Source organism: Saccostrea echinata, unplaced genomic scaffold (genome assembly GCF_033153115.1).
Source record: "Saccostrea echinata isolate AGI-Se365-2 ecotype Australia unplaced genomic scaffold, CSIRO_AGI_Sech_v1 ptg000028l, whole genome shotgun sequence".
NCBI classification, from domain to species: Eukaryota; Metazoa; Mollusca; class Bivalvia; order Ostreida; family Ostreidae; genus Saccostrea; species Saccostrea echinata.
Genome location: NW_026889777.1, coordinates 6,888,956 through 6,915,653, shown reverse-complemented (window position 1 = coordinate 6,915,653; position 26,698 = coordinate 6,888,956). Strand labels below are relative to the sequence as shown.

Sequence of the window (26,698 nt, the reverse complement as noted above, 5' to 3'; positions counted from 1 at the left end):
TGAGCTTTTCTGATCACATTTTGTATGTCCGTCCCTCTGTCTGTAAACTTGACACAAAGCATCCGTGGATAAAGGGGATTGAAGTTTGTTCAAGTGAAGGGTCATGCCCTCTTTCAAGGGAAGTAGTTAAGAATTAGTGAAAATTTAGTGACATCTTTTAAAATCTTCTCAAGAACCACTGTGTCAGAAAAGTTGAAACTTATGTGAAAGCTTCATAATGAAGTGTAGATTCAGTTTTATTCAGATCATCTCCCTCAGAGGTGATCAAAGTTTTTCATAGAATATTTAGAAAAAAAATTCTTTCAATTTTTCTTTTTCAAGAAGTACTTGGTCAGAAGAGATGATACTTATGTGAATGCTTCGTTACATAGCGTACGTTCAATTTTGAGGTGCTGGCACGAAAAAGATCCCTCACTGCTCAATGACCCTGAGTGCCAAGTATAGGTCTAAATTTGCAGCCCTCCAACGGCAAGTGGTGACGTCTACATACGAATGAAAAATTCTCGAGATGGACATTATAACAACAAACAAACAAACAAAACCAATTTTGTTCAAATCATGACTCCAGGGGTAGGTTGGGGCCAGAATGGGTGATCAAAGTTTTACATAGGAATATATACAGAAAATCTTTAAAAATCTCAAAAAACAGAGAGATGTAGCACTGCCCCCCCCCCCCCTTCGCGGTGGTTTAATTTTTTGTTCTGCTTTGGTAAATTAAGTTTGTTTAACTTGAATATACTCTCAATTTAGTCCACAGGTAAAATTTTATAATTAAATAATTTACTTAACATATATAGTAACACACCTTTACATAAAAATTCACTTTAAATTTTTTGCTTGTCAAAAAAAAAATATCTGAACCGCCCGCATCCCCCCCTTCCCGTTCTGAAATGTCTGGATTCACCACTGAGAACAGCTGTAGGCCCGTGATTAGTAATGTTTATATGGAAGTATCCTCAGGTAGCGCAGATTCAAGTTTCTTCAAAGCAAACCGGGCTTAGGGTGGTACTACAATGGGCGATCAGAGTTTTACATATAAATATATGGAAAATTCTTTAAAAATTATCTTCTAAACACACATCAAAGCAACGATTAGTCATATTTAAATGGATTGATTGATTGATTATGATTGTTTAACGCCTAGTCGGCAATATTTCAGCCATATTTCGGCGATCAAATTAAGTGTTTATGGCCATTTTTGAATTTTTTGGTTTCTCTGGCTATATTTATATGGATCCTTGCCATGCATTGTCATGCGACATGTTCTGATGGACGACAATATGCGCAGTATGGGTAGGTACACATTGTCGCCGGCGACAATATGAACAGGACGACAGAATGTACCGTCACAATCACGCTGTTTGAAATAGTATACGAGACACGTCAGTGTGATTAGCACACCAATTACATTCACAAAACTACCAAAACACAACAAAATAAATCTTGAAGCAACAATATTTGTGGGGCGACAATATGTACCGTGAGGGTGAGGCACATAATGTCGCCAGCGACAATATGTACATGTGTAACTTTTCAGCCGGCGACAATATGTACCAATGGACGACAATATGTGCAGTGAGGGTGGGTAGATATTGTCGCCGACGACAATATGTACAAAACGACAATATGTACCGTCACAACCCTTCCCTTCAAATGTTTACCTTTAACTCCCATCTCATCTTTTAAAAAGAATTCTTGTCAGTTTTATTTTACTTATCAAACATATGATTTTTCTTTTATGACTAATCATTTGTCCTGTCTCATTTTTTTCTCCTTACTACTTGTGATCGTAAGTTCAAAACCCCTGCCGCGACTGATCTAAGTCGATAAAAAAAAATAGATAGCAACTATTCCTTTGTCAAGCGCTCGGACATCTGAAGTGAAAGTTGCAGGTTCTTCGGATGTGACCTTAAAAACCGAGGCCGCGTGTCATGGTAGGCGTTGGCACGATAAAGAACCCTCACTGCTCAGTGGCCCTGAGTGCCGAATAAAGGTCTATATTTAAACTCTTCACCGGTATATGGTGACTTCTCTATATGAGTGAAAAATTGTCGACTGGGATATAAAAATCAGTCAATCAATCTCCCTTCGACTTCCGGTGTCAAAAATGCCTGCAGCCATAAAAAAGGTTTTATAGGAGGTTTTCCTGGAGGCAGACATAAATTAACTTATAAAAGTAATCAATTTAGTACATTTAGAACACATATGACTATAAGGACTGGCAAGGACACCACTGTCTGTTATATTCCACACCTCTATCTATCAAACCTACCTCTGTAAAACTAAACACATGTCTATAAATCGAAAAAAAATCATCCATTTCAAGATATTTGAAATAAAATGATTCATCTTAAATATGTCTTTCTTGTTTTTCTTATTATTTCTTATAATTTCTCAAGATAGATAATCCTTGTCACTCTTGGATAAAAAAAGAAGAAAATTACGATAAATTTTAATATTTCAAGCAGGAGCATATATATGTTCAATATTGCAATATTCGAGATGAAACCATCTTGATGTTTAAGTGTTCAGTACCGTGGCATCATCCATTTTTGTCATCTATACCCAAGAATTTACATCCCTCCGAACGATAACGTTATTTGTCATTGTGTCGGTTCATCGAATCTTCTTTCATAAATATTATGAATTTTTGCTTCAGCAAACTATTACAACTTTGTCCCCGAACATTGATGCCCACGAACTGGAATGACTCCACAGTATTTCTTTTCTAATGAATGCTGAAATTAGCTTTAAAGAATACGCCATATGAAGAAAGACATGTATTTTTTTTAATACTAGTTTTAAGTATAAATGATGTTAGTATTTACAAATTTATTGACTTTGCCTTGATTGAATGAGCCAGCAACATTGGAGAACGAGGATTTACTTAGCTTTAAGTAAGTATAGATTTTCTGATGCTTTTTTAAAAAATATTTTCCTCGTATCTCCATATTGTTTGATTCAAGGTAAAAATAATTGAAAAGCAGAATACGTCAAATCTCTCATTTATTTTAAATTAATAATTCCAAGGAAATAAGGAAGCCTTTTCTGTATTGATTTTCAATATAAGTCTTTTCAATTAGTATGCATCACTATATATAACAGTGTTTTCAGGAATGTTAAGAGTTATGTGGTTTTTGCTTGATTTTTGACACAAAATGTGAAATGCCTCGATAACTTTCATCAGAATAGTTGCTTGTCGATCAAGGATTCGATTTAAAGAAATGAAGAAGAGAGATTCATCAATAAAAAAAAACAACTAAACTGGAGTTTCTGTGTAATTATAGGCTTTGAATGCAAAATTGTAGAGGAAGCCTAGATTAGGAAAGCTCGAATACCGATTGATAAATTATTGATGTTATATGCATTGGTGTTTGGTCATTTAGGGGATTTTTTGTAATAGAAACAAATAGTGTTTCTTTAAGAAATAATTGAACTTCGGTCCATTTCTTTACAAATCAAAATTCTTTAATCTTCATTCGTTCATCAATAAATTCAAATTAATAAAGTTGACAGAAGGAAAATTATTCTATATAATTGTCTTTTTAAAATTTAAAACCTCAAAGTGCCATTCGATATCTGAATGAAATATTCACACATATGGCATCTTTGAGACAAGTGCAATCACTTTTTTATTTCTTCGTCATCCAAAGTATTACAAATTCCTCGAATAGAAACGTGCCTTTCATAAAAGCCCCAAACTTAGACAACAATTATGAGGATGGAGTTGTTCTGACAAATATAATTTTGGAAAGTAAATTATCATGTGCTGCAAAATGCTCCGAACTTCATGGTCATTGTCTTTCTTATGCCTGGAATAAAGGAACAACCAATTGTGTATTGTACACGCAAAAAGTTAAAATTCAACTATCAGCTGACTGGGACCACTACAATATTAGAGGTAAGACGTATGTTATATTTATAAATTTAAATTTTGAAGTTTTAGATTATTTAAACTCCGTAAACTATTATAAATAAATCGAATAATAATAAGTTTGCTTTATATCCTTTGAATAATTGCAACTTAATTACCATGTATTAATGTTTATCGTAAACCATTCTTAGTACTTGTAGTTCGCAACGAATGCAAAGAATATTTGCTAAAAAGTGTAATAGCTCTTAAACAGGGGAAAGGAGCATCTCTATACGTGTTGAGAAAAGAATTCACAAAACATATAAAAGACTGTAGGTACTGTGAACACTGAGCTTACAAAATGATACCCCCCGCTCCTATATAATTTTAATGACAACATCCATTTTTAGCTATCGGAACCCCCATCAAAAAAAAAAGAACATCAAATGGGATGTGCACGAGAAAGGCAATGTCCATTTATTTTGCTATTGTAACCCCCAAATATCTGTCCAATCAGAAAATGAAATATAAGAGGTGGACAATGGCACTATGTAATAAAGATTATGTGAAAGTTTTGTTAAATTTTATGCAGTGGTATAGGAGTTGTGGTTAAAAGATGAGTACCCCATTATCATAGAAATTATGGCAGTGTCCGTGTTTTATTATGGGAAATATCTGTCTGATCAGAACATAGGAGGTGTACAATGACACTATGTAATAAAGAATCTATGAAAGTATCATTATTATTATTATTCAGTGGTTAGGAGGAATTGCAAACAAAAGATGGATACTTCCAAATGTTATAGAAAAAAAATGGTGTCCATTTATTTTACTATGGTATACCCCAAGTACCTGTCTGATTAAAGCGTGAAATAGGAGGCGCATAATGGGACTATGTAATGGGTGAATTTAAAATAATGACCGGACAGATATTTATCCCTACACTAAAGATACAGCCGTTGTGAAGGAATTTCTATGACTCTGCATAAGTCTTTTGATATTGCTTAAATACCTGCCAAACATCGATGTCTTAAATCATAAAAAGATACTAAAGATGTCAGATTTGGAACACTTTTTGTTACATTTTCAAAATTTTTATACTTTATTAAGATCTGTGAAATAAATAATAATGGTTTATGTTTGTATGTACATACTTTCCTGATATAATTCATTGTATTGAGCTTTAAATTTAGACTATAGTAACTTTTGTTTGGGGAATTAAGTTATTGTCGTGGCTGACGACAAAAAAGTTATACCATGTCAGGAGTGCAAGACAAAAAGTGTAATATACCCAAAAATTATTGATTTTAAAAATCTGTATGACAAATAAGTCAAAAAAGAATTTTCAAAGTGCTAAGCAATAACTGATATTCCATTTAAAAGTTATAAATGTTATATGAATTAATGTATTAATTATGGTCAAGTATCTGTGCATACCCAATAAATAAAGGAGTGCAACATTTGACGCTTTGCTCCTCAGCATAGGAAAAACTTTATCAGTATCTGTTTTTTTACTTTTTTCAAAAATAAAGACTCGAAGAAAATTTTTTACAAATAAGTCTATCAATTACAGGATCTGTCTATGTTTCAGATTCATATTTCTACGGTCAGGAGTGCAACACATTTTTCAAAGATCCAAGTTCAATGATGAAATGACTTCTATTAAAACTAATAAGAATTCTTTGATCAATAAGGATATATTTTATTAATTAAGTATTAAATTATTTACAGTTTTATTATTGAAATCTTTTTTTTCAATTTTATCAATCCAGATGTGTTTTAAACTATTGTTTTAATTTTCTTATGAAATAAAAAAATATATACTGAAAAATTGTTATAAAATTCAAGTAATTCCACCATAACTTCACTGAAACAACATAACGCGTTCTAGTGTAATTTATGCTTCGCAATCCTACTCTAATGACTGACGTGCTTTTGGTCAGGAGTGCAACCATTTTAGTAGTAATCATTTATATCCCTGACACAAGTCTGAAGGATTAAAAAAAAAAAACAATAATTTAATTCTTTTGATTATATATTTTAGAACGTCTTAGAGATGTAGTAATATTTTTCTTTTTTTTTTTTCAAATGAAATTCTAATAAATTTAAGCGTACTGTACACCTGATGAGTACCTTATCACTGTTTTCAGGGTTCTTGGTTTGCCAGTTATGAAGTCCCTTTTTGTGGACATTTTAGGGGTTTTTTTAGGGGGGGTCCCCCCACCATGAAACCTTTGTTTCTGGCCTGCTTCCTGTTCAATATACACATTTAGATAATTATTTCTGGCAATTTTCTGTTCTTTACTGTTTTATATTGAGAGCTAGATTATTGTTTTTTTTTTTAGAAACACTTGAATTATGACCTACATGCATTTCATTTGTTGTGTAGTTAGTACCTACGATTAATGGATCCACTATATTAAATCTAAAAACAAGTTGCATATTGAATTTAAAATTAAATGAGTAAATTGTGGTAACGTTAAATTAAATGTGGATCTGATTCTGCCACTAAGATAAGAGTTTGCAAATTTAGAGATATGACATTGGAAATCGCACAATACATGTAGCATCCAAATCAACAATGATGAAATGCAACCAAAAATAAGCATATGATTGCTTTACCAATATTAATTATAATACATAATAATAGCACCCTAAAGCGGAGCATCTCCTGATTCTATTCGTCTGATCGCAATTTCTAAACACACAACAAATATAAAATAGCAAATTTGACTTCTTCTTGAAGGATTTATGATAATGTCATTGCTTGTGTTGTCTTGTTACAGAATGATTTCAATTTAAATATTTAAGTTATTATCTGTTAATATAAAGGAGGATTTATGAGAAATGTTAAATAATATCGATAAACCAAATCTGCTTCATAGTTTCCACTTGTTCAATACTTACATACATTCATCAAACTTAATGTACACATATGTTAAATAAAATGGCAAAGTTTGCTTACCAATTCACAAGAACGTTCCAATCTACTTTTCAATAAACACTTCTTTTTCATTATAAGATTCTTGTTTGATTTCCTGATTTCAGAATGTTCCTCTGAGTTGGGAAATGGAGTTTTAGATGTCAACAAGGTATTCATCCCAGGAACCTCCCTTAATGGCAGCTGTAACGAGGGGTACATTGCCCTATCGGGGGAAGTCCTTGCTACATGTGACATGGACTTCGATACCAAAGTTTCTGACCTTTGTCGTTTATGTAAGTAAAAAATAATAATACGCACTTTAACCATAACCTTACAACTAAAATATCATACCTTAGACATTTTGTTTGCTCAGTGTTGACGGACATCGCTGTTGGAAAACCTTCTATACAATCCCCTACCTTTAATATTGATCAAGCTTCAAATGCCGTGGACGGTGATAGAGGGACGGACATCATAACAAACACCTGCTCCCACACGGACACAGGTGATGACAGCCCTTGGTGGAGGGTAGACCTCACGGATATTTATTACATCACAACTGTTAGAATTCTCAACAGAGGCATGGACATGTTTGGAATAGGTAGGTTCAAAGATGGAATATTTTGCTAAAAAAAATTTTAAGCATGAACCTTTTTTTCTTAGCATTTTTGTAAAAAAAAAAAAAATTGAATCTCTTTGCAATTATAGATGAGTCGGCTAGACTTAGAGATGTAACAATCAGTACCGGTATAACAACGTTGAACATTTCCTCGTTTTGTGGATTCTATGCTGGTCCTGGAGTACTGTCGCAATTAGTAACCATTAATTGTCTACCGTATACTATGGGGAGATACGTACAAATTTCACTAGTGACGCCATATCTAACACTCTGTGAAGTAGATGTGTTTGTTGTGGAAGTTTAGACCCCGGGTATAACTTTCTGAGAAGTGGGTGTATGTCCAGTGACCAGTACCTAGCTCTCCGCAAAGAAGATACACATGTATATGTATTGTAGAATCTATTTACCCCGTATCTACTGTGAAGTGTATGTGTTTTAATGGAAAGTCTAGTGATCCCATGTCTACTTTCCTGCGAAGTATATATATATATATATATATATATATATATATATATATATATATATATATATATATATATATATATATATATATATATATATATATATATATATATATATAAGAAGTCTAGTGACTACGTATTTAACTCTCTGCAAAGTGAATGTTTTGTTATATATGGAAGCCTAGAGACCCGTAAAAAACTGTGCAAAGTGGATCTGGTATTTTTTTTTTTTTTGGGGGGGGGGGGGGCAGACTAGTGACCCCATATCTTACTATCTGCAAAATGGATCTGTTTAATGTGGAAATCTAGTGACCCCATATCTAACTACGAAGTGGATCTGTTGTTGTAGAAGTCTAGTAACCCCGTATCTAACTCTCTGCAAAGAGGATCTGTTTGTTGTGGAAGTCTTATGACCCCCATATCTAACTCTCTGCAAAATGAATGTTTTGTTGTGGAAAATCTAGTGACCCTGTATCTAACTCCCTGCAAAGTGGAACTGTTTAATGTGGAAAATCTAGAGACCCCATACTTAACTCTCTGCAAAGTGGAACTGTTTAAAGTGGAAAATCTAGTGGCCCCGTATCTAACTCTCTGCAAAGTGAATCTGTTTGTTGTAGAAGTCTAGTGATACCATACCTAACTCTATGTGAAGTGGAGGATTTTGTTGTGAAATCTAGTGACCCCATATCTAACTAAATGCGAAGTGATTCTGTTTATTGTGGAAGTCTAGTGGCCCCGTATTTCACTCAATGCGAAGTGGTTCTGTTGTGGAAGTCAAAGTGCTTGAATGCTGATTTCGGAAGTTAAGTCTCTCTGCGAAGTGGATGTGTTTGTTGAGGGAATCTTGTGACCTGGTATCTCTCTGTGCAAGAAACTTTCATATAATTTGGAAACCCTTATATGATTTTTCCCATAAATAAAATTTTGAAACAATGAATTTAGCATTGCATGGCCATATCTTAAGATGTGAAGCATATTTTTTTCACTATTGATCAAAGTATTAAAGGAAAAATTTGAATTTAAGAAAAAGTATTCCTTTAAACCTTTTCCTTTGATACTTCGATTAATTATATTAATACTGAGTATACGATTTTTTTCTTCTCAACTTTTTCACAGATAAACTATCACTATCTATATTTCACTGATAAATTAAGCAAGAAAAACTGTATCAGGATACAATCCCAATCTAAATGTTAAGTTTGGGTCAGCTGTTGTGCACAGAGTCTGGAGATGACCTTGTCTTTGACGGATATGCCTATCCATTTCGTCCAATGCATGCATGCTCAAGGATTTAAATCTGGCGATTTACATGATCAAGGAAGGACTAGATGCTGCGGTTTGGAAGAATGTTGTCATTCCATGTGGCTTTGTATTGTTACATTGAAATATGACTCCAGTATGCTACATTATTGGAAAAACATGTGCAGGTAGGACATCGACAGAGTACTGTTGTGCCGTCCAAATCCCTTAAATATGAACCAGATCAGTCCCTTGCCCATATCATTGCACTACCAACACCAAATCTATGAACCTTACGGACGCAGTTTTCTGCAAAACTCTCATTAGAAACCTGTGCACGCTGACTCTTCTATCAAGCTTTGCAAAATTAAAAATCTGGAATAATAGGTAAATTAACCAAACTATTGAGCGGTATTGCTGTAGCCATGCTCTGTTGGTCTGAGACCTCTGATGTCGATATCGGCGGTACTGAATGGTCAGAACAATGACATGAATAAATCCTCTGGCTCAAAACTAAGATACAGATTGTTGGAAGACCTGGTCTCCAAAAACCACATAGATACTGTCAATCAGAAACTAAAGCATCTTTTTAATATCAACTTCAGAGTAATTGTTTGTACAATCAGAATGTTTTGAACAAAATAATTTTGCAGGTGACCAATGACAAGGTACACGTTCCATTTTTATTTAAAAAACAAAAATTAGCGGTCAATTATGTCAAAGAGCCTGGACTTTAATTTATCGTGAGGAATGGTTGTATATAGAGTTGAAAAGTCGTAAGTTTTTATGTTAGTGATTTTGGTAAAGTTTTGTGATTTCAAATTTTCCAAAGTTCCTTGGAATTTTTAAGTGTCCACTTCTGTTTAACACCATTTCTCGAATGAAGTATATGGAGATAACGAACAGTGTACGAGCTCAAAATCCATTAACATTACGAAATAGTAGAGCAAACACGGACCTCAAAGACATCAGAGGTGGGATCAGGCGTCATGGAGGAGTGAGCATCCCCTGCCGACCGGTCACACCCCAATCTATCACATCATCACTACAGCCGATTTGATGTAGCCCCAATCTATGATATCATCACCACAGCCGTTTTAACTTGGCCCCAATCTATCACATTATCACCACAGCCAGTTTGATTTAGCCCCAATCTATATCATCACCATAGCCAGTTTGATTTAGCCCCAATCTATGATATCATCACCACAGCCGTTTTAACTTGGCCCCAATCTATCACATTATCACCACAGCCAGTTTGATTTAGCCCCAATCTATATCATCACCATAGCCAGTTTGATTTAGCCCCAATCTATGATATCATCACCACAGCCGTTTTAACTTGGCCCCAATCTATCACATTATCACCACAGCCAGTTTGATTTAGCCCCAATCTATATCATCACCATAGCCAGTTTGATTTAGCCCCAATCTATCACATCATCACCACAGCCAGTTTGATTTAGCCCCAATCTATCACATCATCACCATAGCCAGTTTGATTTAGCCCCAATCTATCACATCATCACCACAGCCAGTTTGATTTAGCCCCAATCAATCACATCATCACCATAGCCAGTTTGATTTAGCCCCAATCTATCACATCATCACCAAAGCCAGTTTGATTTAGCCCCAATCTATCACATCATCACCTTAGCTGTTTTGATTTAGCCCCAATCTATGACATCATCACCACTGCCGTTTTGATTTAGTCCCAATCTATGACATCATCACCACTGCCGTTTTGATTTAGTCCCGATCTATGACATCATCACCATAGCCGTTTTGATTTAGTCCCAATCTATCACATCATCACCACAGTCGTTTTGATTTAGCCCCAATCTATGATATCACCTCCACTGTCGTTTTGATTTAGTCCCAATCTATCACATCATCACCATTGCTGTTTGGCTTTTAATCCACATCATCATCATGCATTGCCCCCTGTGATGCAAGACATAGCTAATATGGGCAGCTATGGTTCCACAGAAATTTGCAGGACGACATTCCGGATTAGACTTTTTAAACAACTGAACTAACTGAAAGGGACTTCATTGTAATTGGCAAGATTTCGGAATGCACAACATCCGGATTAGACAAGTTTAAATGTATAAACTATTTAATATACAAAAAAAATACACGAAGTGCTGAATCAAAATTGGGCAATATCTATTTATTGAAGAAAACACACAAGGAGAATTTGAATTTGTCAATATATTTCTTTAGAAACTTATGAAATTTAATATACATAAAAGGATGCAAACTAAAACTGAAAGTCTATAAATTCTCTAAAGGAAAAGATTACGAAAGAAAATGGGTAAACAAGGTGAGGAAATGCTCATTATGGGACAAATAAGAAAGTAAAAAATTGAAGCTTAATTATTACAAGAATTTCTTTATATCATGTAACATTAACGTATACTATATATAAAATCTCCATAAATTGCTACAATCTCACAAATTATTATCTAGGAAATAGCATACATACATCAAGGAGGGCAAAAAAGATGGGTCTTCACACGAGCTCCATTTTTTTTTTGAACGATTACACTCAAAGTATGCAAAAAAATATACATTCTTTGGTCAACAAAAACATGGAGCAAAGACCCACTATACCTTAAAAATACACTTTTTTATGATACAATTAAACATTTGCATCTTTTTGAGAAATATTTCAAGCCCATTTACTAGTAAAGGGTCATATCACAAACATGATTTAAATGCCACTATTTGTTATGAACAGTTTAACAGTTTATGAACAGTGTAGTCATTACAATGTTAGTATTGAAGGGAAAGTAATGTTCAAGATTTTTTTTTATTTTTGCTTGGATTCAAATTAAGGTTCATAAACCCTCTGCTCACTCATATAAAATGTTGCTTGAACCTTAATGATTTTCCAAAAGAAATGTATTTTAAAAGTTAAATACAAACAATTGTAGCATAGCTTGCAGGGGGAAATTGGACAAAAAAGACATTTCAACTTGACAAATTTATAAAGGAATAATAGACATTTATGTTATTAAGAGTTATCTCTCTTATCAGAGTATCAATGAACCTTAAACCCCAAGAATACTTTTTTTTATATTTTGCTGAAAATTATTTCATAAAGTTTTGTTTGTCCTACTTTAGATACTTAATTCACAAACTGAATAAAATTGTTGTACATTTGAAGCTAAAGGCATTTTGCATGCCTTGTTCACCCACCTCCTTTCATTTTTCCTTCAATCATTTTGTGGATGAGATACATTATTCGGATGAGTTCCCTTTTTTTAAATAAAAAATAAATTTTTTACCTAGATATGTTTTATACATGAAAACAGCCATTATACTCAAAACACACTTAGCACTAGTCATGTGATATAACAAAGGGCCACAATGCTCACCAGAATCACCTTAACATTGAAATAAAAATAAATATAAATTAAGTTTTCTTTCAGGGTTTATCCATTATATCTGAGTGTGTAAAACTTTTATCCACAACTAAGGCCCCATTCTTTCAGAGGGACCATGATTTAAACAAATATGAACCTTCAATACATGATGATGTTTGTATATAAATGAATAATTATTTCCTCTCCTTTCTTCAGAACATTTTTTTTAAAGATTTTGCATATACATCTGACCCAATATTGTGTACCAAATCTAGGAACGCCATCTGAAGAAACTTAAATCTTTCCTTAATGTTTGTACATCAATTTGGCTAACTGGTAGCCTTTTTGTTCTTGAAAAGAAATTTTAAAAGATTTTTCCTGATATACTTTAATCCCCCCTCCCCAAACTTTTTTATGTCCCCTTTTCTCCCTATTTCCTTGGGCCAATGTGAAAAGTGATAACAGACAGGCATATGACAATTATTGATCACAAAAGCATCTGAATAGCTTCAAAAATATCACTGCTGTTGAATCCCAGAATAGGTGCTTAAAATGTCTATGTAAAAAAAGCTGTAGTTAAAATTACATAACTGTGAAAAATTGAAAAAGACAAAAACAATCCCATTTAGGAAAGACTAGTAGTGTTTTAATGATTTCCTATTGCATAATAATGCTTTTAGCTGGAAGAACAGAAAAAAACTTAAAACACTGAGTTCAGTAAATAATTTTCTTATTAAGATCCTAAAAAGGTGTACAAGTTTCATTCTATATATGATGAATATGTACAAGCAATCAATGAATTCTTCTTTAAGCTAAGAAAATGTCATTAATAAATAACAGAATTCATTTCTACACAAACGGCAGCATGAACCTCAATGGACTCCTTGGAAAACATTTCCGTGCAGATTGGGCATTCCACAAAAGCTGTTGGTGAATCAAGGGTGTATTCTTCATACACATCAAGCTCTGTTGCTGGAGTTCCTAGCAATAAAAAGGTCAGGAGTCTTTAGTATTATTTTCTGGTCAAGCATTTGTCTCTCTAAGTACTATGAAATACAAATCCATAGAATTCAAGTCTATTTTAAAACCTGGACTCTTTTCACTCCTCTGTCTACGGTTCAAATGACATATATGTAATTTAATGTAAATTTGGCAAAACTATAAGTGGCTCAGCTTCATTGAACTCTTGAACTTTTTTTTTACTATCCCTGAATATTAAATACTTAAAATGTTGACATATTCACATCTAATAATGTAAATGAGGTTTCATAATAATGAGAAAACATGAACACTTAGGCACTAGTTAATGAGAAAAATGTTTCTAAATACCCAGGGTGAAAAAACTTTTCATTAGGTTTGTATGAACACCATTTCAAAATACATACATTCTGACCTTAATAATTCCCCCACTTCCCCTAACAGCAGAAATTGTGTCTAACTTTTCTCCAAATTATATCTACCTAGGCACTGCAATACATTACAAAAGACTTCTTTTTTTTTTAAATGTATTTTCACCTTTTACTCACAACACAGTCAAACAGAGAAAGGGAAATAACACGTTATTTCATGATAAGTTTTGTCTTTTCTTGCCAAGTTGGTTAATGAGAAGAATTTTTTTTAAAGATGACTCCACTTTTTTTTCATTATTTATTTTCCAACAAACTGGAAACCAAAACCGTAATTTGAAAATGTGGAAGTTTTCCACAAGTGGATATCGAACGGTATTCAATAGGGTCTGTATGTAATGTTGTAAACTTAAAGACACAAAACAGATCATCAACACTTGGTGAGAATGCAGCAGTAAATTTATCTCATTGACTGGTTTCGACCAGAGGATTAAAGCAATCAAAATGTAAAAACCTTCCGTATTTTTACATAATGACATCATACATCTACCAAATTCCGCCGAAATATGGCTGAACTATTGCCAACTTGGCATTAAACAATAAACAATCAATCTATATCTTGTCTCTATATAAGACTATATCTTGTATAAAATACAGTTGTTAAGCAGATCCTCAAATATAAAAAAAAAAAAAATTCCCCATATTAATTTGTTTATAGCTGCAATGTCATCCACATTTTTTACTTCAATAGATAAATTTACATGCTTGATTGTTCTGATGACGACTGTCCCTGGTCAAAACTGGTCAACAAAATAAATTTACTGAGCACTGCATTCTCACAAAGTGTTGGTGATCTGTTTTATGTCTTTAAGATTTCATTTTAAAGTTGAACTTCCATATCTCTAACTTCAATATCTCTAACTTCAATATCTCCAATGATTTGTCAAAGTGATTCTGATGTCCAAACCACCCTTTATTTAAATGTTTTTTAATCTCAATATCTTGAACTCTCGGATATATAGTAGTTTTTTCTCAGTCCAATTGAATTTGAGATTACAAAGTTTGGCTGTATCTTCATTCAAATAAATTTGAATCAATTCTTGTAATTAAATACAATTTGTGGAAAGTGTGAGTAAAATTGGTCCAGAGGTTCTGGAGAAGAAGTAGAAAATGTGAAAAGTATTCACAAGACCTACATTGTCATATAAACCATGATAAATTGTTTTCTTCTTCATCTTTAAAACGGTCCAATTCAGAGTTAATCAGAATTTTTTTCCTCCAAATTTGAGATTATTTCGGATCCATTATTTCAAAGATGACTCTCTACTCAAGTTCGTTCACAAGATAATCTAAAAATTTCCCTCTCTGAGTCCTCTACAGAGATCAATTTCAAATACATTAAAAGCCTATGGCCAAAGAAGGGTATCACAATTCAGGTACAAATAATAAAATTTCACCCTTTTACGAGATATTCCCTTCCTTCACCTACATTTGTATGTTACCTTTAAAAAAGTATTAAATTTTCAAACCTTATTTAAAGTATCATTTTCAATGGGATATTTTTTGTGGAGTTACCTGGCACCATTTAGTACGTAACAACAGAATAGGCATATAAAGTGCCGGAAATGTTTTAATACTTCACATCAATTGCAAAGCCCATGTTGAATGTCAATTGAGTGAAAGAAAACAAGAGTGGAAGGCTGGAGTTGTAAAACTCTTTGGGAACCCTGTAAATTTCCTTCTTTATATGATATTAGACATAATGCCTCCCCGTACCTTTTTCTGACTTGGTGACATCTGCTCCTTGACTCTCTACAGTCCTAACTGGCGTTTGGGATGCCCTTTTGTTCTTCTCTTTTTTTCTACAATAAAAAACCCACGAATCACTCAAAAATCAATCTACCATATGGTATACAGAAAAACTTGCTTATAGGGAAGTCCTGTGCACATGAATTTTTAGTTCCTTTTAATGTGTAACAAAGTGAAACGTGAATATGCATAAGCAAGAAAATCATACAGTCCATGTGATTTTAACCATTCTCATTATTTTATGTACTTGGATTTGTGCAATAGTTTTTCTTAACACAAATGTTTTAAGGACCCATGTCAAAATAGTAAAACTCAAAACCAGACACTAAGACATCAGGCATTTCAGTACAGTAAGAAAAATTATGCATGAAAAATGAAGATGGGGGGGGGGGGGGGGGAAGGGGATGAAAAAATCAGACCTAAGGCACTACATACATCTTTTATGAAACAGTAATTTTTGTATGAACAGTACATGAAATCTGTACAATTAACAACATTTTGTAAAGTTAATCAAAACCTCATTACACACTGAATAAAGGAAACTTTTACTAATATGATATCATTTAGAAAGGTTTACAATCATTCTTCTATTTAAGAAATAAATAACAAGTTTAAAAACTTCAATGGGAATTGAAGTGGGTCGGTCACGTGATCAAATCCTGTGAAGGCCGAAGGCCTTCTCAGAAGATTTGATCACGTACCGACCCACTTCAATTCCCATTGAAGTTTTTAAACTTGTTATTTATTACTTATATATACATTTGAGACGGACAATCGAATGTAATCGAATATAAATATTGCACTAACTGCACGTCGTAGATTTTGACTAATTACGCTAGGTGTAAATCGGCTTGAAAAGCGGTTACGCTTCAAATTCATCTGGCAAAGGATTCTGTTTTGAAGGGAATATTCTGTGAAAGGCTACTTGTGATCAATTATAGTGAGCATATTGGTGTCTTGGAATTTTTTGTATTCATGAGAATCCATATTCGATGTTTAAAAACACAAGAAACACGTCCGATGTTTGATAATAAAAAGTTGGAGGAATTTCGGTTGGAAAGGGATGGATGGAGAGACTTGTCCGGACCAGATAACTTGAAATCAAGTACAAAATTTGATCAAAAACATAAAATCTACGATTTCAGTAAGGCATATTTATTAATTTATGATGTTGACATGGAGACACTGGCGACAGCTTACATTGTTAAGACAACGTCACAACGATCTCGATGATGGAGGTGTGCCTACCGAACTTCCAAAGTGCAGTGCTTGTCAGCTGTTTGTGGCGTGATTGCATTACATTGATATTTTTCAACAGATTTTCAAATTTATTGTGAGTAAAGTTTAATGAAAAAAAATTATAGCATTCAGAGGTCTGCGAGAAAAATAAGGGTAAACGTAGAGACTATGCAGCTCAGACATGAAACTTATAACACGTAGTTTTCTATTCTCTATGTAAAATCGATCAAGAACTGTATTAAATACTCTTTAACATTGTAAATAAAATGATTATTATTTTGCTTGCGTATTTTGTACATTTTTATGCATGAAAAACATGCTATATTGCTTAGTGGAGTAAGTCTTTTTATGTAGATATTAATGCGCTGTGTGATTAGGTCACGTAATGACCTATGACCTTCGAAAAACTTCATACAGGTATGAAGATATTTGCTCTCTGCATGTTTATATAATAGAGAGATACCACAAATGTATATATTGATTGTTAGATATTTTCATTACTACTATTGATGACACCTCTCAAGTAGGGACCTAGGCCACCTTTAAAAAATTGTCTGTTTTCGCCTGACTGACTGACTGAAAATGACCCAACTCAAACTTTTTTTTTCAAACCTCAAGGAAACAATTGTACTTTTTATTCATTCCATAATTTTCTCATCCTGTCAATTTTAAAATTAAAACATTGATTGTGAAAATTTCTGAAAAAAATAAATAAATTTCTTCCTTCCTATCTACCCAATTTTTTTTTATCCCAGGTCAGGAGAGGGCAAGCAAGCATTCTTTTTTTAAAGTTAGCCCTTCCTTAAATATGTATTTATAAAAGAAAAGTTATCCTTATATCGTATGAGGGAAATAAATATAAACAAAACATATAACTTCCTTATAACCAGGATTTCTGTGTATTCCACTTCCTTTAAGCGAGTTTTACAGTACTTTAAAACTCCATGAGTGTCCACACACCTTGCTTTTCCTCCCTCAGTTTTGGTCACCTTATTAGGAGTGACCCCTGGAGTGGCTGCTGTGGACACCCACCCAGACTTGACCCCCTCTATCCCTAGCCAGTTTCTCTCCTCGGCCTCCAGCTGCTGTCTCTTAGCCCCCCTGTTTAACTTTCTATCAGATCCGGCTTCATCAGACTCTCGTTTTCTTTTTCCATTGCTGGGTGGAGTGGCACAGCTGAGCCATTCATTGTCTGTGGAGGATTTCGGTAGTGGAGTCACGAATTGTTTACACACACTTGTACTGACAAATGAACTTTGCCTCACTTTATAAGGACTTTTCAATGTATTCACAAAAGTACCAGTTTTACAATCTACACTGTTTGTGCTTTTGTAGGATGGTCCATATGCTTTTTGACTAGAACTTGTTGACACACTCTCTGTTGGTTTGTTTGTACAATTTTTGTCTCTTTCCTGAAAAGGATTCCCATCTACCCCTGATGTGAAGCTATTTTTTCCTCCTACAGCTAAGTAGGTCTCGTTTTCTGTTTCTTTTTCTCTGTCCTTCTCCATGAAGATTTCACAAATATACTCGCTGCTTAGATTGATGAATACTTTCTTTTCCTCTGCTGTTAACTTCCTTTTTATTTTCTTCTCAAACTTGTGTCTTATATCTGGTAGGAAAGAAATGAATAGAGAAAACTAGAAATATGAAACAAATGCCCCAACAAAAGTATGTTTGTATTGCAACATGAATGTACCGTCCTTCTATTGTCAGAGATAATAATGTGATGAAACTGCAAAATATGAAGGAATAGTGAGGTCAAGGTCATTGGAAAGGACAAGGTAAAAAAAATTATGAAGGAATTGCTTTAAGCAATATGTATCTTAGTATATAGGGAATTTTATAAAAAATAATTCTTCAAAAGTGAAGGTCAAGGGAAGAACAGTCTAAGGAAGGTCAAAGTCAAAAAATTATGATAGTTAGATTGCTCTTACCAATATATAACTTGTATATAAAATTGATTAAAATATCTTAAAAAGTGTATTAAAACTTGCTATTCACATTCCTCTGACCTGCAAAAAACATAATTTAGTGGATAACAAAGACCATAAACCCAATAGATCATGATTTTAAAGTATAACGGTTATCCCAAAATTCCCCAAACTTTTCCCAATCTTTATGTCCCCAGCCCCATTCCCAAAAAGTGATGTGATTTGAACAAACTTGAATTTTCACATTTTTCATCCCCAATTTTACATAGCAGCACATTGGGGGAAATCTTTAAAAAATCTTTTTTAAAGTGTTTCACAACCAATTTTTACTTTTCCTTAATTATTTCCCCTTGAAAGAGTGGTGTGAACCTTCATTTGAACAAACTTGAATCCCCTTCATCCAAGGATACCGTGCCAGGTTTGGTTGAAATTGTCCAGTGGTTCTGGAGAAGTCAAAATTGTACCGTCTCTGTAGAGAGTTTTACTGTACCCTCTTGTCCAGCCTTTTATTCTTACCTGCTATTGTGATTTTGTCCAGCTCTTCTTTCTTAAATTCATAGTCATTGTCCAAAAATGATAGTGCTTCCTCCTCAAACTGAAAAAAAAAATCACCATAATTATACATACAATTTAATTTCTATGAGGTTATTTAATGATTATTCTATATATTGTTCAGTCAGTGGATAATCAAAGAAATTAAGGCTAAGCACAGATCTTATCATCTACCTTCAAGATTTCAAAGATTTTTCCAATTCTAATGTTTGTTGTGTATTTCCTATGAATTTCAATTTTTCTGGCAAATTGATTCTTGAGATTTTTAAAAGATATTACTACAGGTAACTCTTGATGGCTCGAACTTCGATCTCTTGTTCGCTCGAAGTGAGTCTCCGGTCCCAAATTTTTCCTCTTTATAAATAACCAAATTTATTCTTGATTTCTCGAACTCTTGATCTCTTGAAACCCTTGATCCCTCGAAGTCAAAATGCGGTCCCACTATGCATATTCTACTGGAATTTACCCTTGATACCTCGAAGTGGCTATGTGTATACAAGGTTATATAATTAGCACCTTTACCTGGACATTTAAATGGCCCCAGGCAGGAGTCGCGGGTCTCGAAATATGGGATGTTTATTCGGGTAACAGTTATGCTGCGAGGTGATAATTAGTTAATAATTAATCATATTTAGCCTATATGCTATTTTAATAATTATCAACGACTGTCTTACGATAATTTAGAGATGCAGTTCAGTGAAAAGTAGTAGTTGGTTAAAAGACCAAATACTGATTTAATTTTTATTTCGAGTCAGTGTCAAAGTTAAACGAAACATGAAAAAGCAGAAACAGCTTCAATATCAATATGACGAGTATTATTAGACAAATACAGAATTGCGTTCAATGATCATGTTTGGAATAGTCAATGCTATGTATGACGCTGTAAAATGTCGTTTTTTATGTAACGAATGTGTAGTATGATGTCCATATTACAAAGAATACATAAATATATATGAAATGACGATATACATGTTTTGCTTTACTCAGTTTAATGAAATATTCATCTAAATTACGAAAAGATATCGTTGTTTTATAAAAACCACATGTAAAAGGTTAGCACTACATGAAAATCATTGCATCCAGTAAGACTAATTTTAAAACCTGTCAACAAACCCGTAAAATTCCGGACTCTTGAAAACTCGAACTCTTGATCTCTCGAAGTTTTTCCTTGGTCCCGCGGACTTCGAGGTATCGAGAGTTACCTGTATATTTTCACTAATTGTTAATTATCTCCCCTTGAAAAAGTGTGCTGTCCTTCTTTTAATCAAACTCCTTCCCCAAGGATGCTTTGTGGCAAGTTTGATTGAAATTGGCCCAGTGGTTCTTGAGAAGAAGTACAAAATTTGAAAATTAAAGGACAGCAGACAAAATGTGATCAGAAAAGCTCACCTGAGCTTTCAGTTCAGGTGAGCTAATAAAAAAGTGAAGCTTTGGTGACATGGGAGTGTGGGGCAGACAAGTGATTTTAGGGACTGAAACTCGTTTTCATTTCTTAAATAATACATCAAGGGAAGTAATGTTTGAAAAGGACCTATTGCATGCCTTCTACAAAACTGAGAACAAACCTGTGGGGAAAGCTGCTGGGCCACATGCCTAGAGTATAGTTTGGACTTTCCCTCTGGAGAGGTTATTTTGGGAGGGACAGAGAACTGGTTTACACTTCCTGTTGCAGCGAGAACCAGTTTAGCATTCCTGTTCAGACAGTGTTCCTGTTCACTTCCTTCCTCTCCTGAGCTGGCAATTTTCATCAGCCTCGATTTCAGTTCACATGTTTTGCTGTCACTATTGAAATGAAAAATAACATTGGAGTTGTACATATTTTTTACTGATAAACTTTCAAAACCTAACTTAGTAATGGATCCCATTTTTAAGATATTTGACATGCAAAAACAGTCAAACTTCATCTCAAATTCAGCAAGTTCAAGACTAAACTTTGATATATCCAAGAATTCCAGATAACTAGGGTAAAAAACACAAAAAATCATTGGGACTGCCAAATCACCTCTATGTATTCCTGATTTTAAAATATTGGTGTTCAAGATAAGGAAGTTCAACTGTACTTGAAAAAAATATGAATTGCATGCTGAACTGACATTTTCAATGCGAGATCCTATGATGAGGGAAATCAATGTTTAAGGGTTATGATGTGTGTAGAATTTCTGATGTTTGAAATATTTGATTTTTTCATGTTTGATTGCACTTACTTCTTTGATATAAAAAAAAAAAAATATTCTATGATTCTGTAAATTGTTGTGATTAATTGCAATCTTCAAAGAACTCGGACAATGATAGCTGCCATTAAGTAATTAACATTCATTAATTGTACAACATGTTTTTACCTGGATGATAATTTTCCAAAGAAATGTTTCTGTATGGATTTGACAGTCTTGGGTGTGCTCTGTTTCTTTTCTGGAGATGCCTCGCCATTTCCCGGAATTTTAACACAGATGAAAGACAGTCCCATCTGTACGTTTCTTTTGAATGGTTGGCGACAAATGATTTTCACTCTGTCCCATTTCTGTTTTACAACATCAGAGGCAAAGTCAGCTAAATGAAAATGACAAACTACTTTAAAATTTATAAACTTATATCTGCATATAATCCCTTGTCATCTGTGTGTTTATAGCAAACATTGTAACAAACATAAATGTTTCACTCTACAATTTATCACCTATTAAAAATTCCAATAAATCAGATGTTGACAGAAGCAGCCCATAAATTTCATTATCCCATTTCAGACAAATTTGTAGATTGCTGATTGGATAAAAGCTAATCACATGACACCCTGAAATTTTTCTTATAAAGTCTCCATCGAGGTGTAATATTAAAATCGGGCACGTGATTCCATTCGAAACGTCGTTTTTGTTTGTAAATAAAAATGGTGGTTAAGAAACGGTTTGTTACTTGTTATGATATTTTATGTTGATTGTTATTGGATTAAAACTTGATATTTGATACCAGTACCCATATCTGTAAATTCACACACTTAAATTGTTTAAAATATATAATACATCCAACCCTAAACACAACTTGATCCACTGACATACGAGACTGAATTTCTTCTCTTACTCAATGAATCACTGACTAAAACATCTCAGGTTTATAATGCTGATGTATTTTGTTCACATGGAGATATCATTTAATTCATTTTGAAACAAAGAAATTGGAGACAATTTATCAATATTAAGGAAGTTGGGTGGTCAACAAATTACCCAACAGATCCATCTTAAATTATGAATTAAGACGTTTCTTAACATAAACAATTGTTTAGTAAAGAAAAAAACCCACAATTTCCACCTACAATATTTAGAATATTTATACATAGCTCTTCTTTTCCATGAGATTTAAATAGTCTAAAAAAAACAGCTGTGACCACCCCTTCTTTTTAGACTCTTACATAGTTCTGTCATCAGTACCTGGTCCAAACATGCGGGTTTGTCCAGAGCTGGATTCAGTCCTACAGTCCTGGGGGGTCATTATACTTGACGTAGGGACCAGGGTAAGAAATTCCTGATCTAGCGGCAATTCTGATCGTCCAACTTTGATCTCCACAGTGGCACACCATATGGTTCCTAGTATTAAAATATAAATGCAATTATTTAGTTAAATATCATGTGGAAAACAAGAGGCCAATGGGCCACAATGCTCACCTGAGTCACTTTGGCTCTGTTGTTCTGCAGCAGATTTTTTCCCAATAAACATGTATTCCTATGCAATTGTTTTATGTAATATCTTGTGGGGAAAAAAACAGAGAGGATACATGTATTGAGTCTGAACTTCACTGTTCAAAAAAATAAATAAATAACCTTTTTGGTCCCAAACTTCTATGATTTTACAAATTAATCTTTTGAAAAGTTTGATATAGGTATTTTTAAATAATTTTTAATTAATATTGTCAACACACTATTAGTTGACTATACTTGGACAGGTGAACTTTTCAGGGCTCAAAGTATTTAAAGTGATGGTTTGATGGTTTGGGATCAGTAAGTTTTGGATTTAGGCTACTGCTCTGTAGACAGCAGTGAGCACATGCCCTCTCACCAAGTCTCTTTAAATTGATAATTTGATATTACATTTCAATGTTCTAAATATACTATCACAGGCACCTTCTGGTATAAATTTGGTGTCGGAACATCTTACATATTTGTTCAGGCACCAAAACTGCACCCAGCAGTCCTTTGAAATTCTATCCTGGAAAGTTCCTGTTTTGTATTTATAATTTTGTATATTCTTAACACTGATACTCTAGTCGGACTTTATCACTGTTGCATACTGTTGCTAGTCTGTCAGTGACACCAAAGCAATAGTGCTTGGGTACAATAATAATTTTATATTATTTTGCAGAAATGTAACAAAACTTTTTGTGATAAAAGGGAAATTTCTCAAAATTTGCGGAAATGCAATATGCCTTTTCTCATGTTTCTGTGGACAGTAAAAAAACAAAATAATATTAGTGCTACCTATTTACAAGTCAGTTCATATAATGTTTAGAATGATGATAAATCTTACATAAACAACAAGTAAAATGTGGATTAAGCCTACCTAAGGTAAATTTTAGATTTATGCTAGTGCATTACACCAGTAGATATTACATGCCTTCTGTACAAGTTTTTATGCATATAAAAATTTATTTACAGCCAGGCTTATTAAAATATTAACCTACCTAGGTCTATGTATGAGATGATTAATGGTCGTTTAAGCTGGACCATTACCACTGCCTGTCCGGACCTGTCTGAGGGGGACGTCAGCCACTTTTTATACCCTGTGTTACATGTCAGATTATTTGCTTTAAACTTTTCATCCTGCAAAAAAAAAAAAAAAAAAAAAAAAAAAAAAAAAAAAAAAAAATAGTTGATTGGAATACTTAATGTTATTTATCAACAACTTCCAAGTTTATTGGCAACAGATGGTTCGTTGTTAAAAAATTATTGGATGGAGAAAACCCACCAACTTTATCTTATATTAAACTATATATGTTTCCAGATTATTTCTATAATTTCAAATCCTAATCATGATAATGGTACTGCAGATCATTAAATATAAAAGAAAGTAAAGACAAGAATGCCAAATATGTTTGTGTAGATAAAATATCATAGTAGAGAATGGTGAAAAAAAAGTTTGCCAGTGCTTTTTCTCTGAAAGTGTATGACTGCAATTCTGGGTTACTCCTTGGATGTAATTCAGAGTTAGACAGATCATACCTTGCACTAATGCAGGTTTTGTAACAACGTCCTGTAGCCTTTCAGTTGGGAATTTCACATCGAATACTGGCAACATTTGGAAATATGATGTCTTAAATTAAGGTTTACTGTTGAGTGTTGAACAAAGGGTTTGATTGAAAGTTTATTCCCTATTCACATCTTCAGGTCCAGCACAATCTCTTGATTAAGCTATATAGCTTGAAATAGCTATATAGCTTTATTAAGCTATTCAAAATAGCTTGATAAAGCTATTTATATGCAGGTTTTCACAAAAATGTTATTGGTACAAAATAGACAAAAAGTCGCAAGTATTTGACTATTCATATATGTAATATGGGTCATAAAATCAACAACCCAAATCTAAGATAGTTCTAACATTGCAGCATTTGAATACTTTTAAGCAAAAGATGAATTTCCATTGTTTGGGTAACTGTACACTACCTTGTGTGCGTTGAGTCATGGATAAGTATGATTGCTTCTCATTGTACTGAATTATTACCAATCAATTATCTTGTTGACCATAATTGGCCTCCTTTATAATTTCATTGAAGAAGTAACTGTATCAATTGCTTTATATAGCCCCAAAACTTTTAGAACTTTGAGTACAAAGTCTCTTAAGGGGACGCAATTTGATGAGTGATTTTTACATGCATTATTTTCATAAGAGTTCAAGGTTGAATATCATCACTGCACCAAGGTGCGACTTTTTGTGCATACTTGGAAAATAACACATTTGTCTCAAATGATTTGAGAAAAAAGTGTGATAAAATAGCTAAATTAAGCTATTCTGAATAGCTTAATAAAGCTATATAGCTAAATCAAGCTATATAGCTTAATCAAGAGATTGTGCCGGGCCTGATCTTTATGAACAGGGCTCATCACTTTTTGGAATTGGGACCATTGAATTTTGGAAAATAAGCAACTTGTGGAGGGGGTGGGGGGGGGGGGGGGGTGAGAAAATCATTATATATCGAAATCATTATACCATGTATACAGGGTTGTCCCTAAGAATTCCCCCGCCTATAATGATGTAATCCCCTGGTTATTCTGGTATCCCGCCTCAATCTCCTGTTAGGGGAGGAACCCCCTTCTACTTTTTAAAATATCCCCTGGAATATTTTTCAAACCAGCAGAAAATGTTAGTTAATGTGTCAATACCATTAACTGGGGGAAAATTACACAATCAGAGATATAATGTGATCCCGCGTACATGTTAATCTATTTCCGCAAAATGACAAAATATCCGAGCAAATATTTACAGCAATATACGTAATGTAATCAAAGCCTCTTTTTCTAAATATATATATTTTTACAATGCAAAACATACCTGTGAAGTGAAGGAGACCACATACTCTATCGATATTTGTCCCATCTTTTGAAAGAGCGCGCTAAATGTTATTTACTTCCGGTTTTCTTTCAATGGGTAAGTCATACAATACATATTTCGATAATGATATGATTATATCGCTGTATCTAATCTAGATACAATTATTTTCTTTTCTGAAAAGCTTGTCTTACATGAACAAATTAGCTATTATGCTAAGAATAAAGAAAAATTAATCCAGCGTAATCAACATAAATTTATATGAACATGATAAATCAAGAAATTAATTCCATTGCTAGGAATCAAGAATTTCAGTGTTAATTAATTCCAGTATAAAACATAAAATAAGAAATAAGAGTCGAATTTGATTTATTCTCTGTCTTAAAGGTTTTCTTTAGGGTACGAGCATATGATTTTGAAGGGGAGGGGGCTGTCTGACAAATTTTTCGTGTAAGATTTATTTATTTTCATGCTAGGCTAGTGAGGGACGTCAGATTTTTATGTTCAAGATTATCAGGAAAAGATTATTTATTTTCTTCTTCACTGAAAAAATTTTTGGGAAAATAAGAAGAAAAAATGGCAAACTACAAAACTTCATTCTGGGGGAAAGGGAGTGGAGGTAGTGACACAAGACAAGGACATACTACTAGTATTTAAAGTGTATTTTCTTTCGAGTTCAGTGAAGACAGATTAATTTAGTATATTTTCGAGAACAGATTATTTATTTCCAACCCCCGGCCGCTCACCCACCGAAATCAAACGATTGTCCCCTTACCTTAAACATGTTTTATTGACAAATCAGTAAGGATTGGGCAACAGACAAAGCC

General features: G+C 33.6%; 2 protein-coding genes across 2 annotated transcripts; one reads left to right on the top strand and one right to left on the bottom strand.

Annotated features, from left to right (window-relative positions):
- The first annotated feature begins 3,790 nt into the window (after window positions 1-3,790).
- Window positions 3,791-7,699, top strand: LOC133193959 (fucolectin-like). Its single transcript, XM_061329871.1, has 4 exons — window positions 3,791-3,908; window positions 6,902-6,989; window positions 7,133-7,377; window positions 7,485-7,699. Exons 1-4 carry the CDS (start codon window positions 3,791-3,793, stop codon window positions 7,697-7,699), a joined length of 666 nt encoding a protein of 221 aa, XP_061185855.1.
- Window positions 7,700-11,371: 3,672 nt separating this feature from the next.
- LOC133194079 (uncharacterized) lies at window positions 11,372-25,939 on the bottom strand. The gene is made up of 9 exons (XM_061330032.1): window positions 25,875-25,939; window positions 24,010-24,148; window positions 22,763-22,918; window positions 21,686-21,893; window positions 20,912-21,128; window positions 19,311-19,389; window positions 17,821-18,472; window positions 15,589-15,674; window positions 11,372-13,447 (listed from the first exon to the last, which is right to left on the bottom strand). Exons 1-9 carry the CDS (start codon window positions 25,917-25,919, stop codon window positions 13,293-13,295), a joined length of 1,737 nt encoding a protein of 578 aa, XP_061186016.1. The 5' UTR covers window positions 25,920-25,939; the 3' UTR covers window positions 11,372-13,292.
- Window positions 25,940-26,698: the final 759 nt, after the last annotated feature.

What these genes read in the sequence shown, in the direction of transcription:
- LOC133194079 (XM_061330032.1), bottom strand. Translation starts at nt 25,919, where the DNA reads ATGGGACAAATATCGATAGAGTATGTGGTCTCCTTCACTTCACAG. An exon ending in AACCCGCATGTTTGGACCAG is followed by an intron (nt 21,894 to 22,762) that starts GTACTGATGACA and finishes ATTTTCATTTAG; the next exon opens with CTGACTTTGCCTCTGATGTT. An exon ending in CCCAGCAGCTTTCCCCACAG is followed by an intron (nt 19,390 to 20,911) that starts GTTTGTTCTCAG and finishes TTTTTTTTTCAG; the next exon opens with TTTGAGGAGGAAGCACTATC.
- LOC133193959 (XM_061329871.1), top strand. Translation starts at nt 3,791, where the DNA reads ATGGTCATTGTCTTTCTTATGCCTGGAATAAAGGAACAACCAATTGTG. An exon ending in TACAATATTAGAGGTAAGAC is followed by an intron (nt 3,909 to 6,901) that starts GTATGTTATATT and finishes TCCTGATTTCAG; the next exon opens with AATGTTCCTCTGAGTTGGGA. An exon ending in CATGGACATGTTTGGAATAG is followed by an intron (nt 7,378 to 7,484) that starts GTAGGTTCAAAG and finishes TTGCAATTATAG; the next exon opens with ATGAGTCGGCTAGACTTAGA.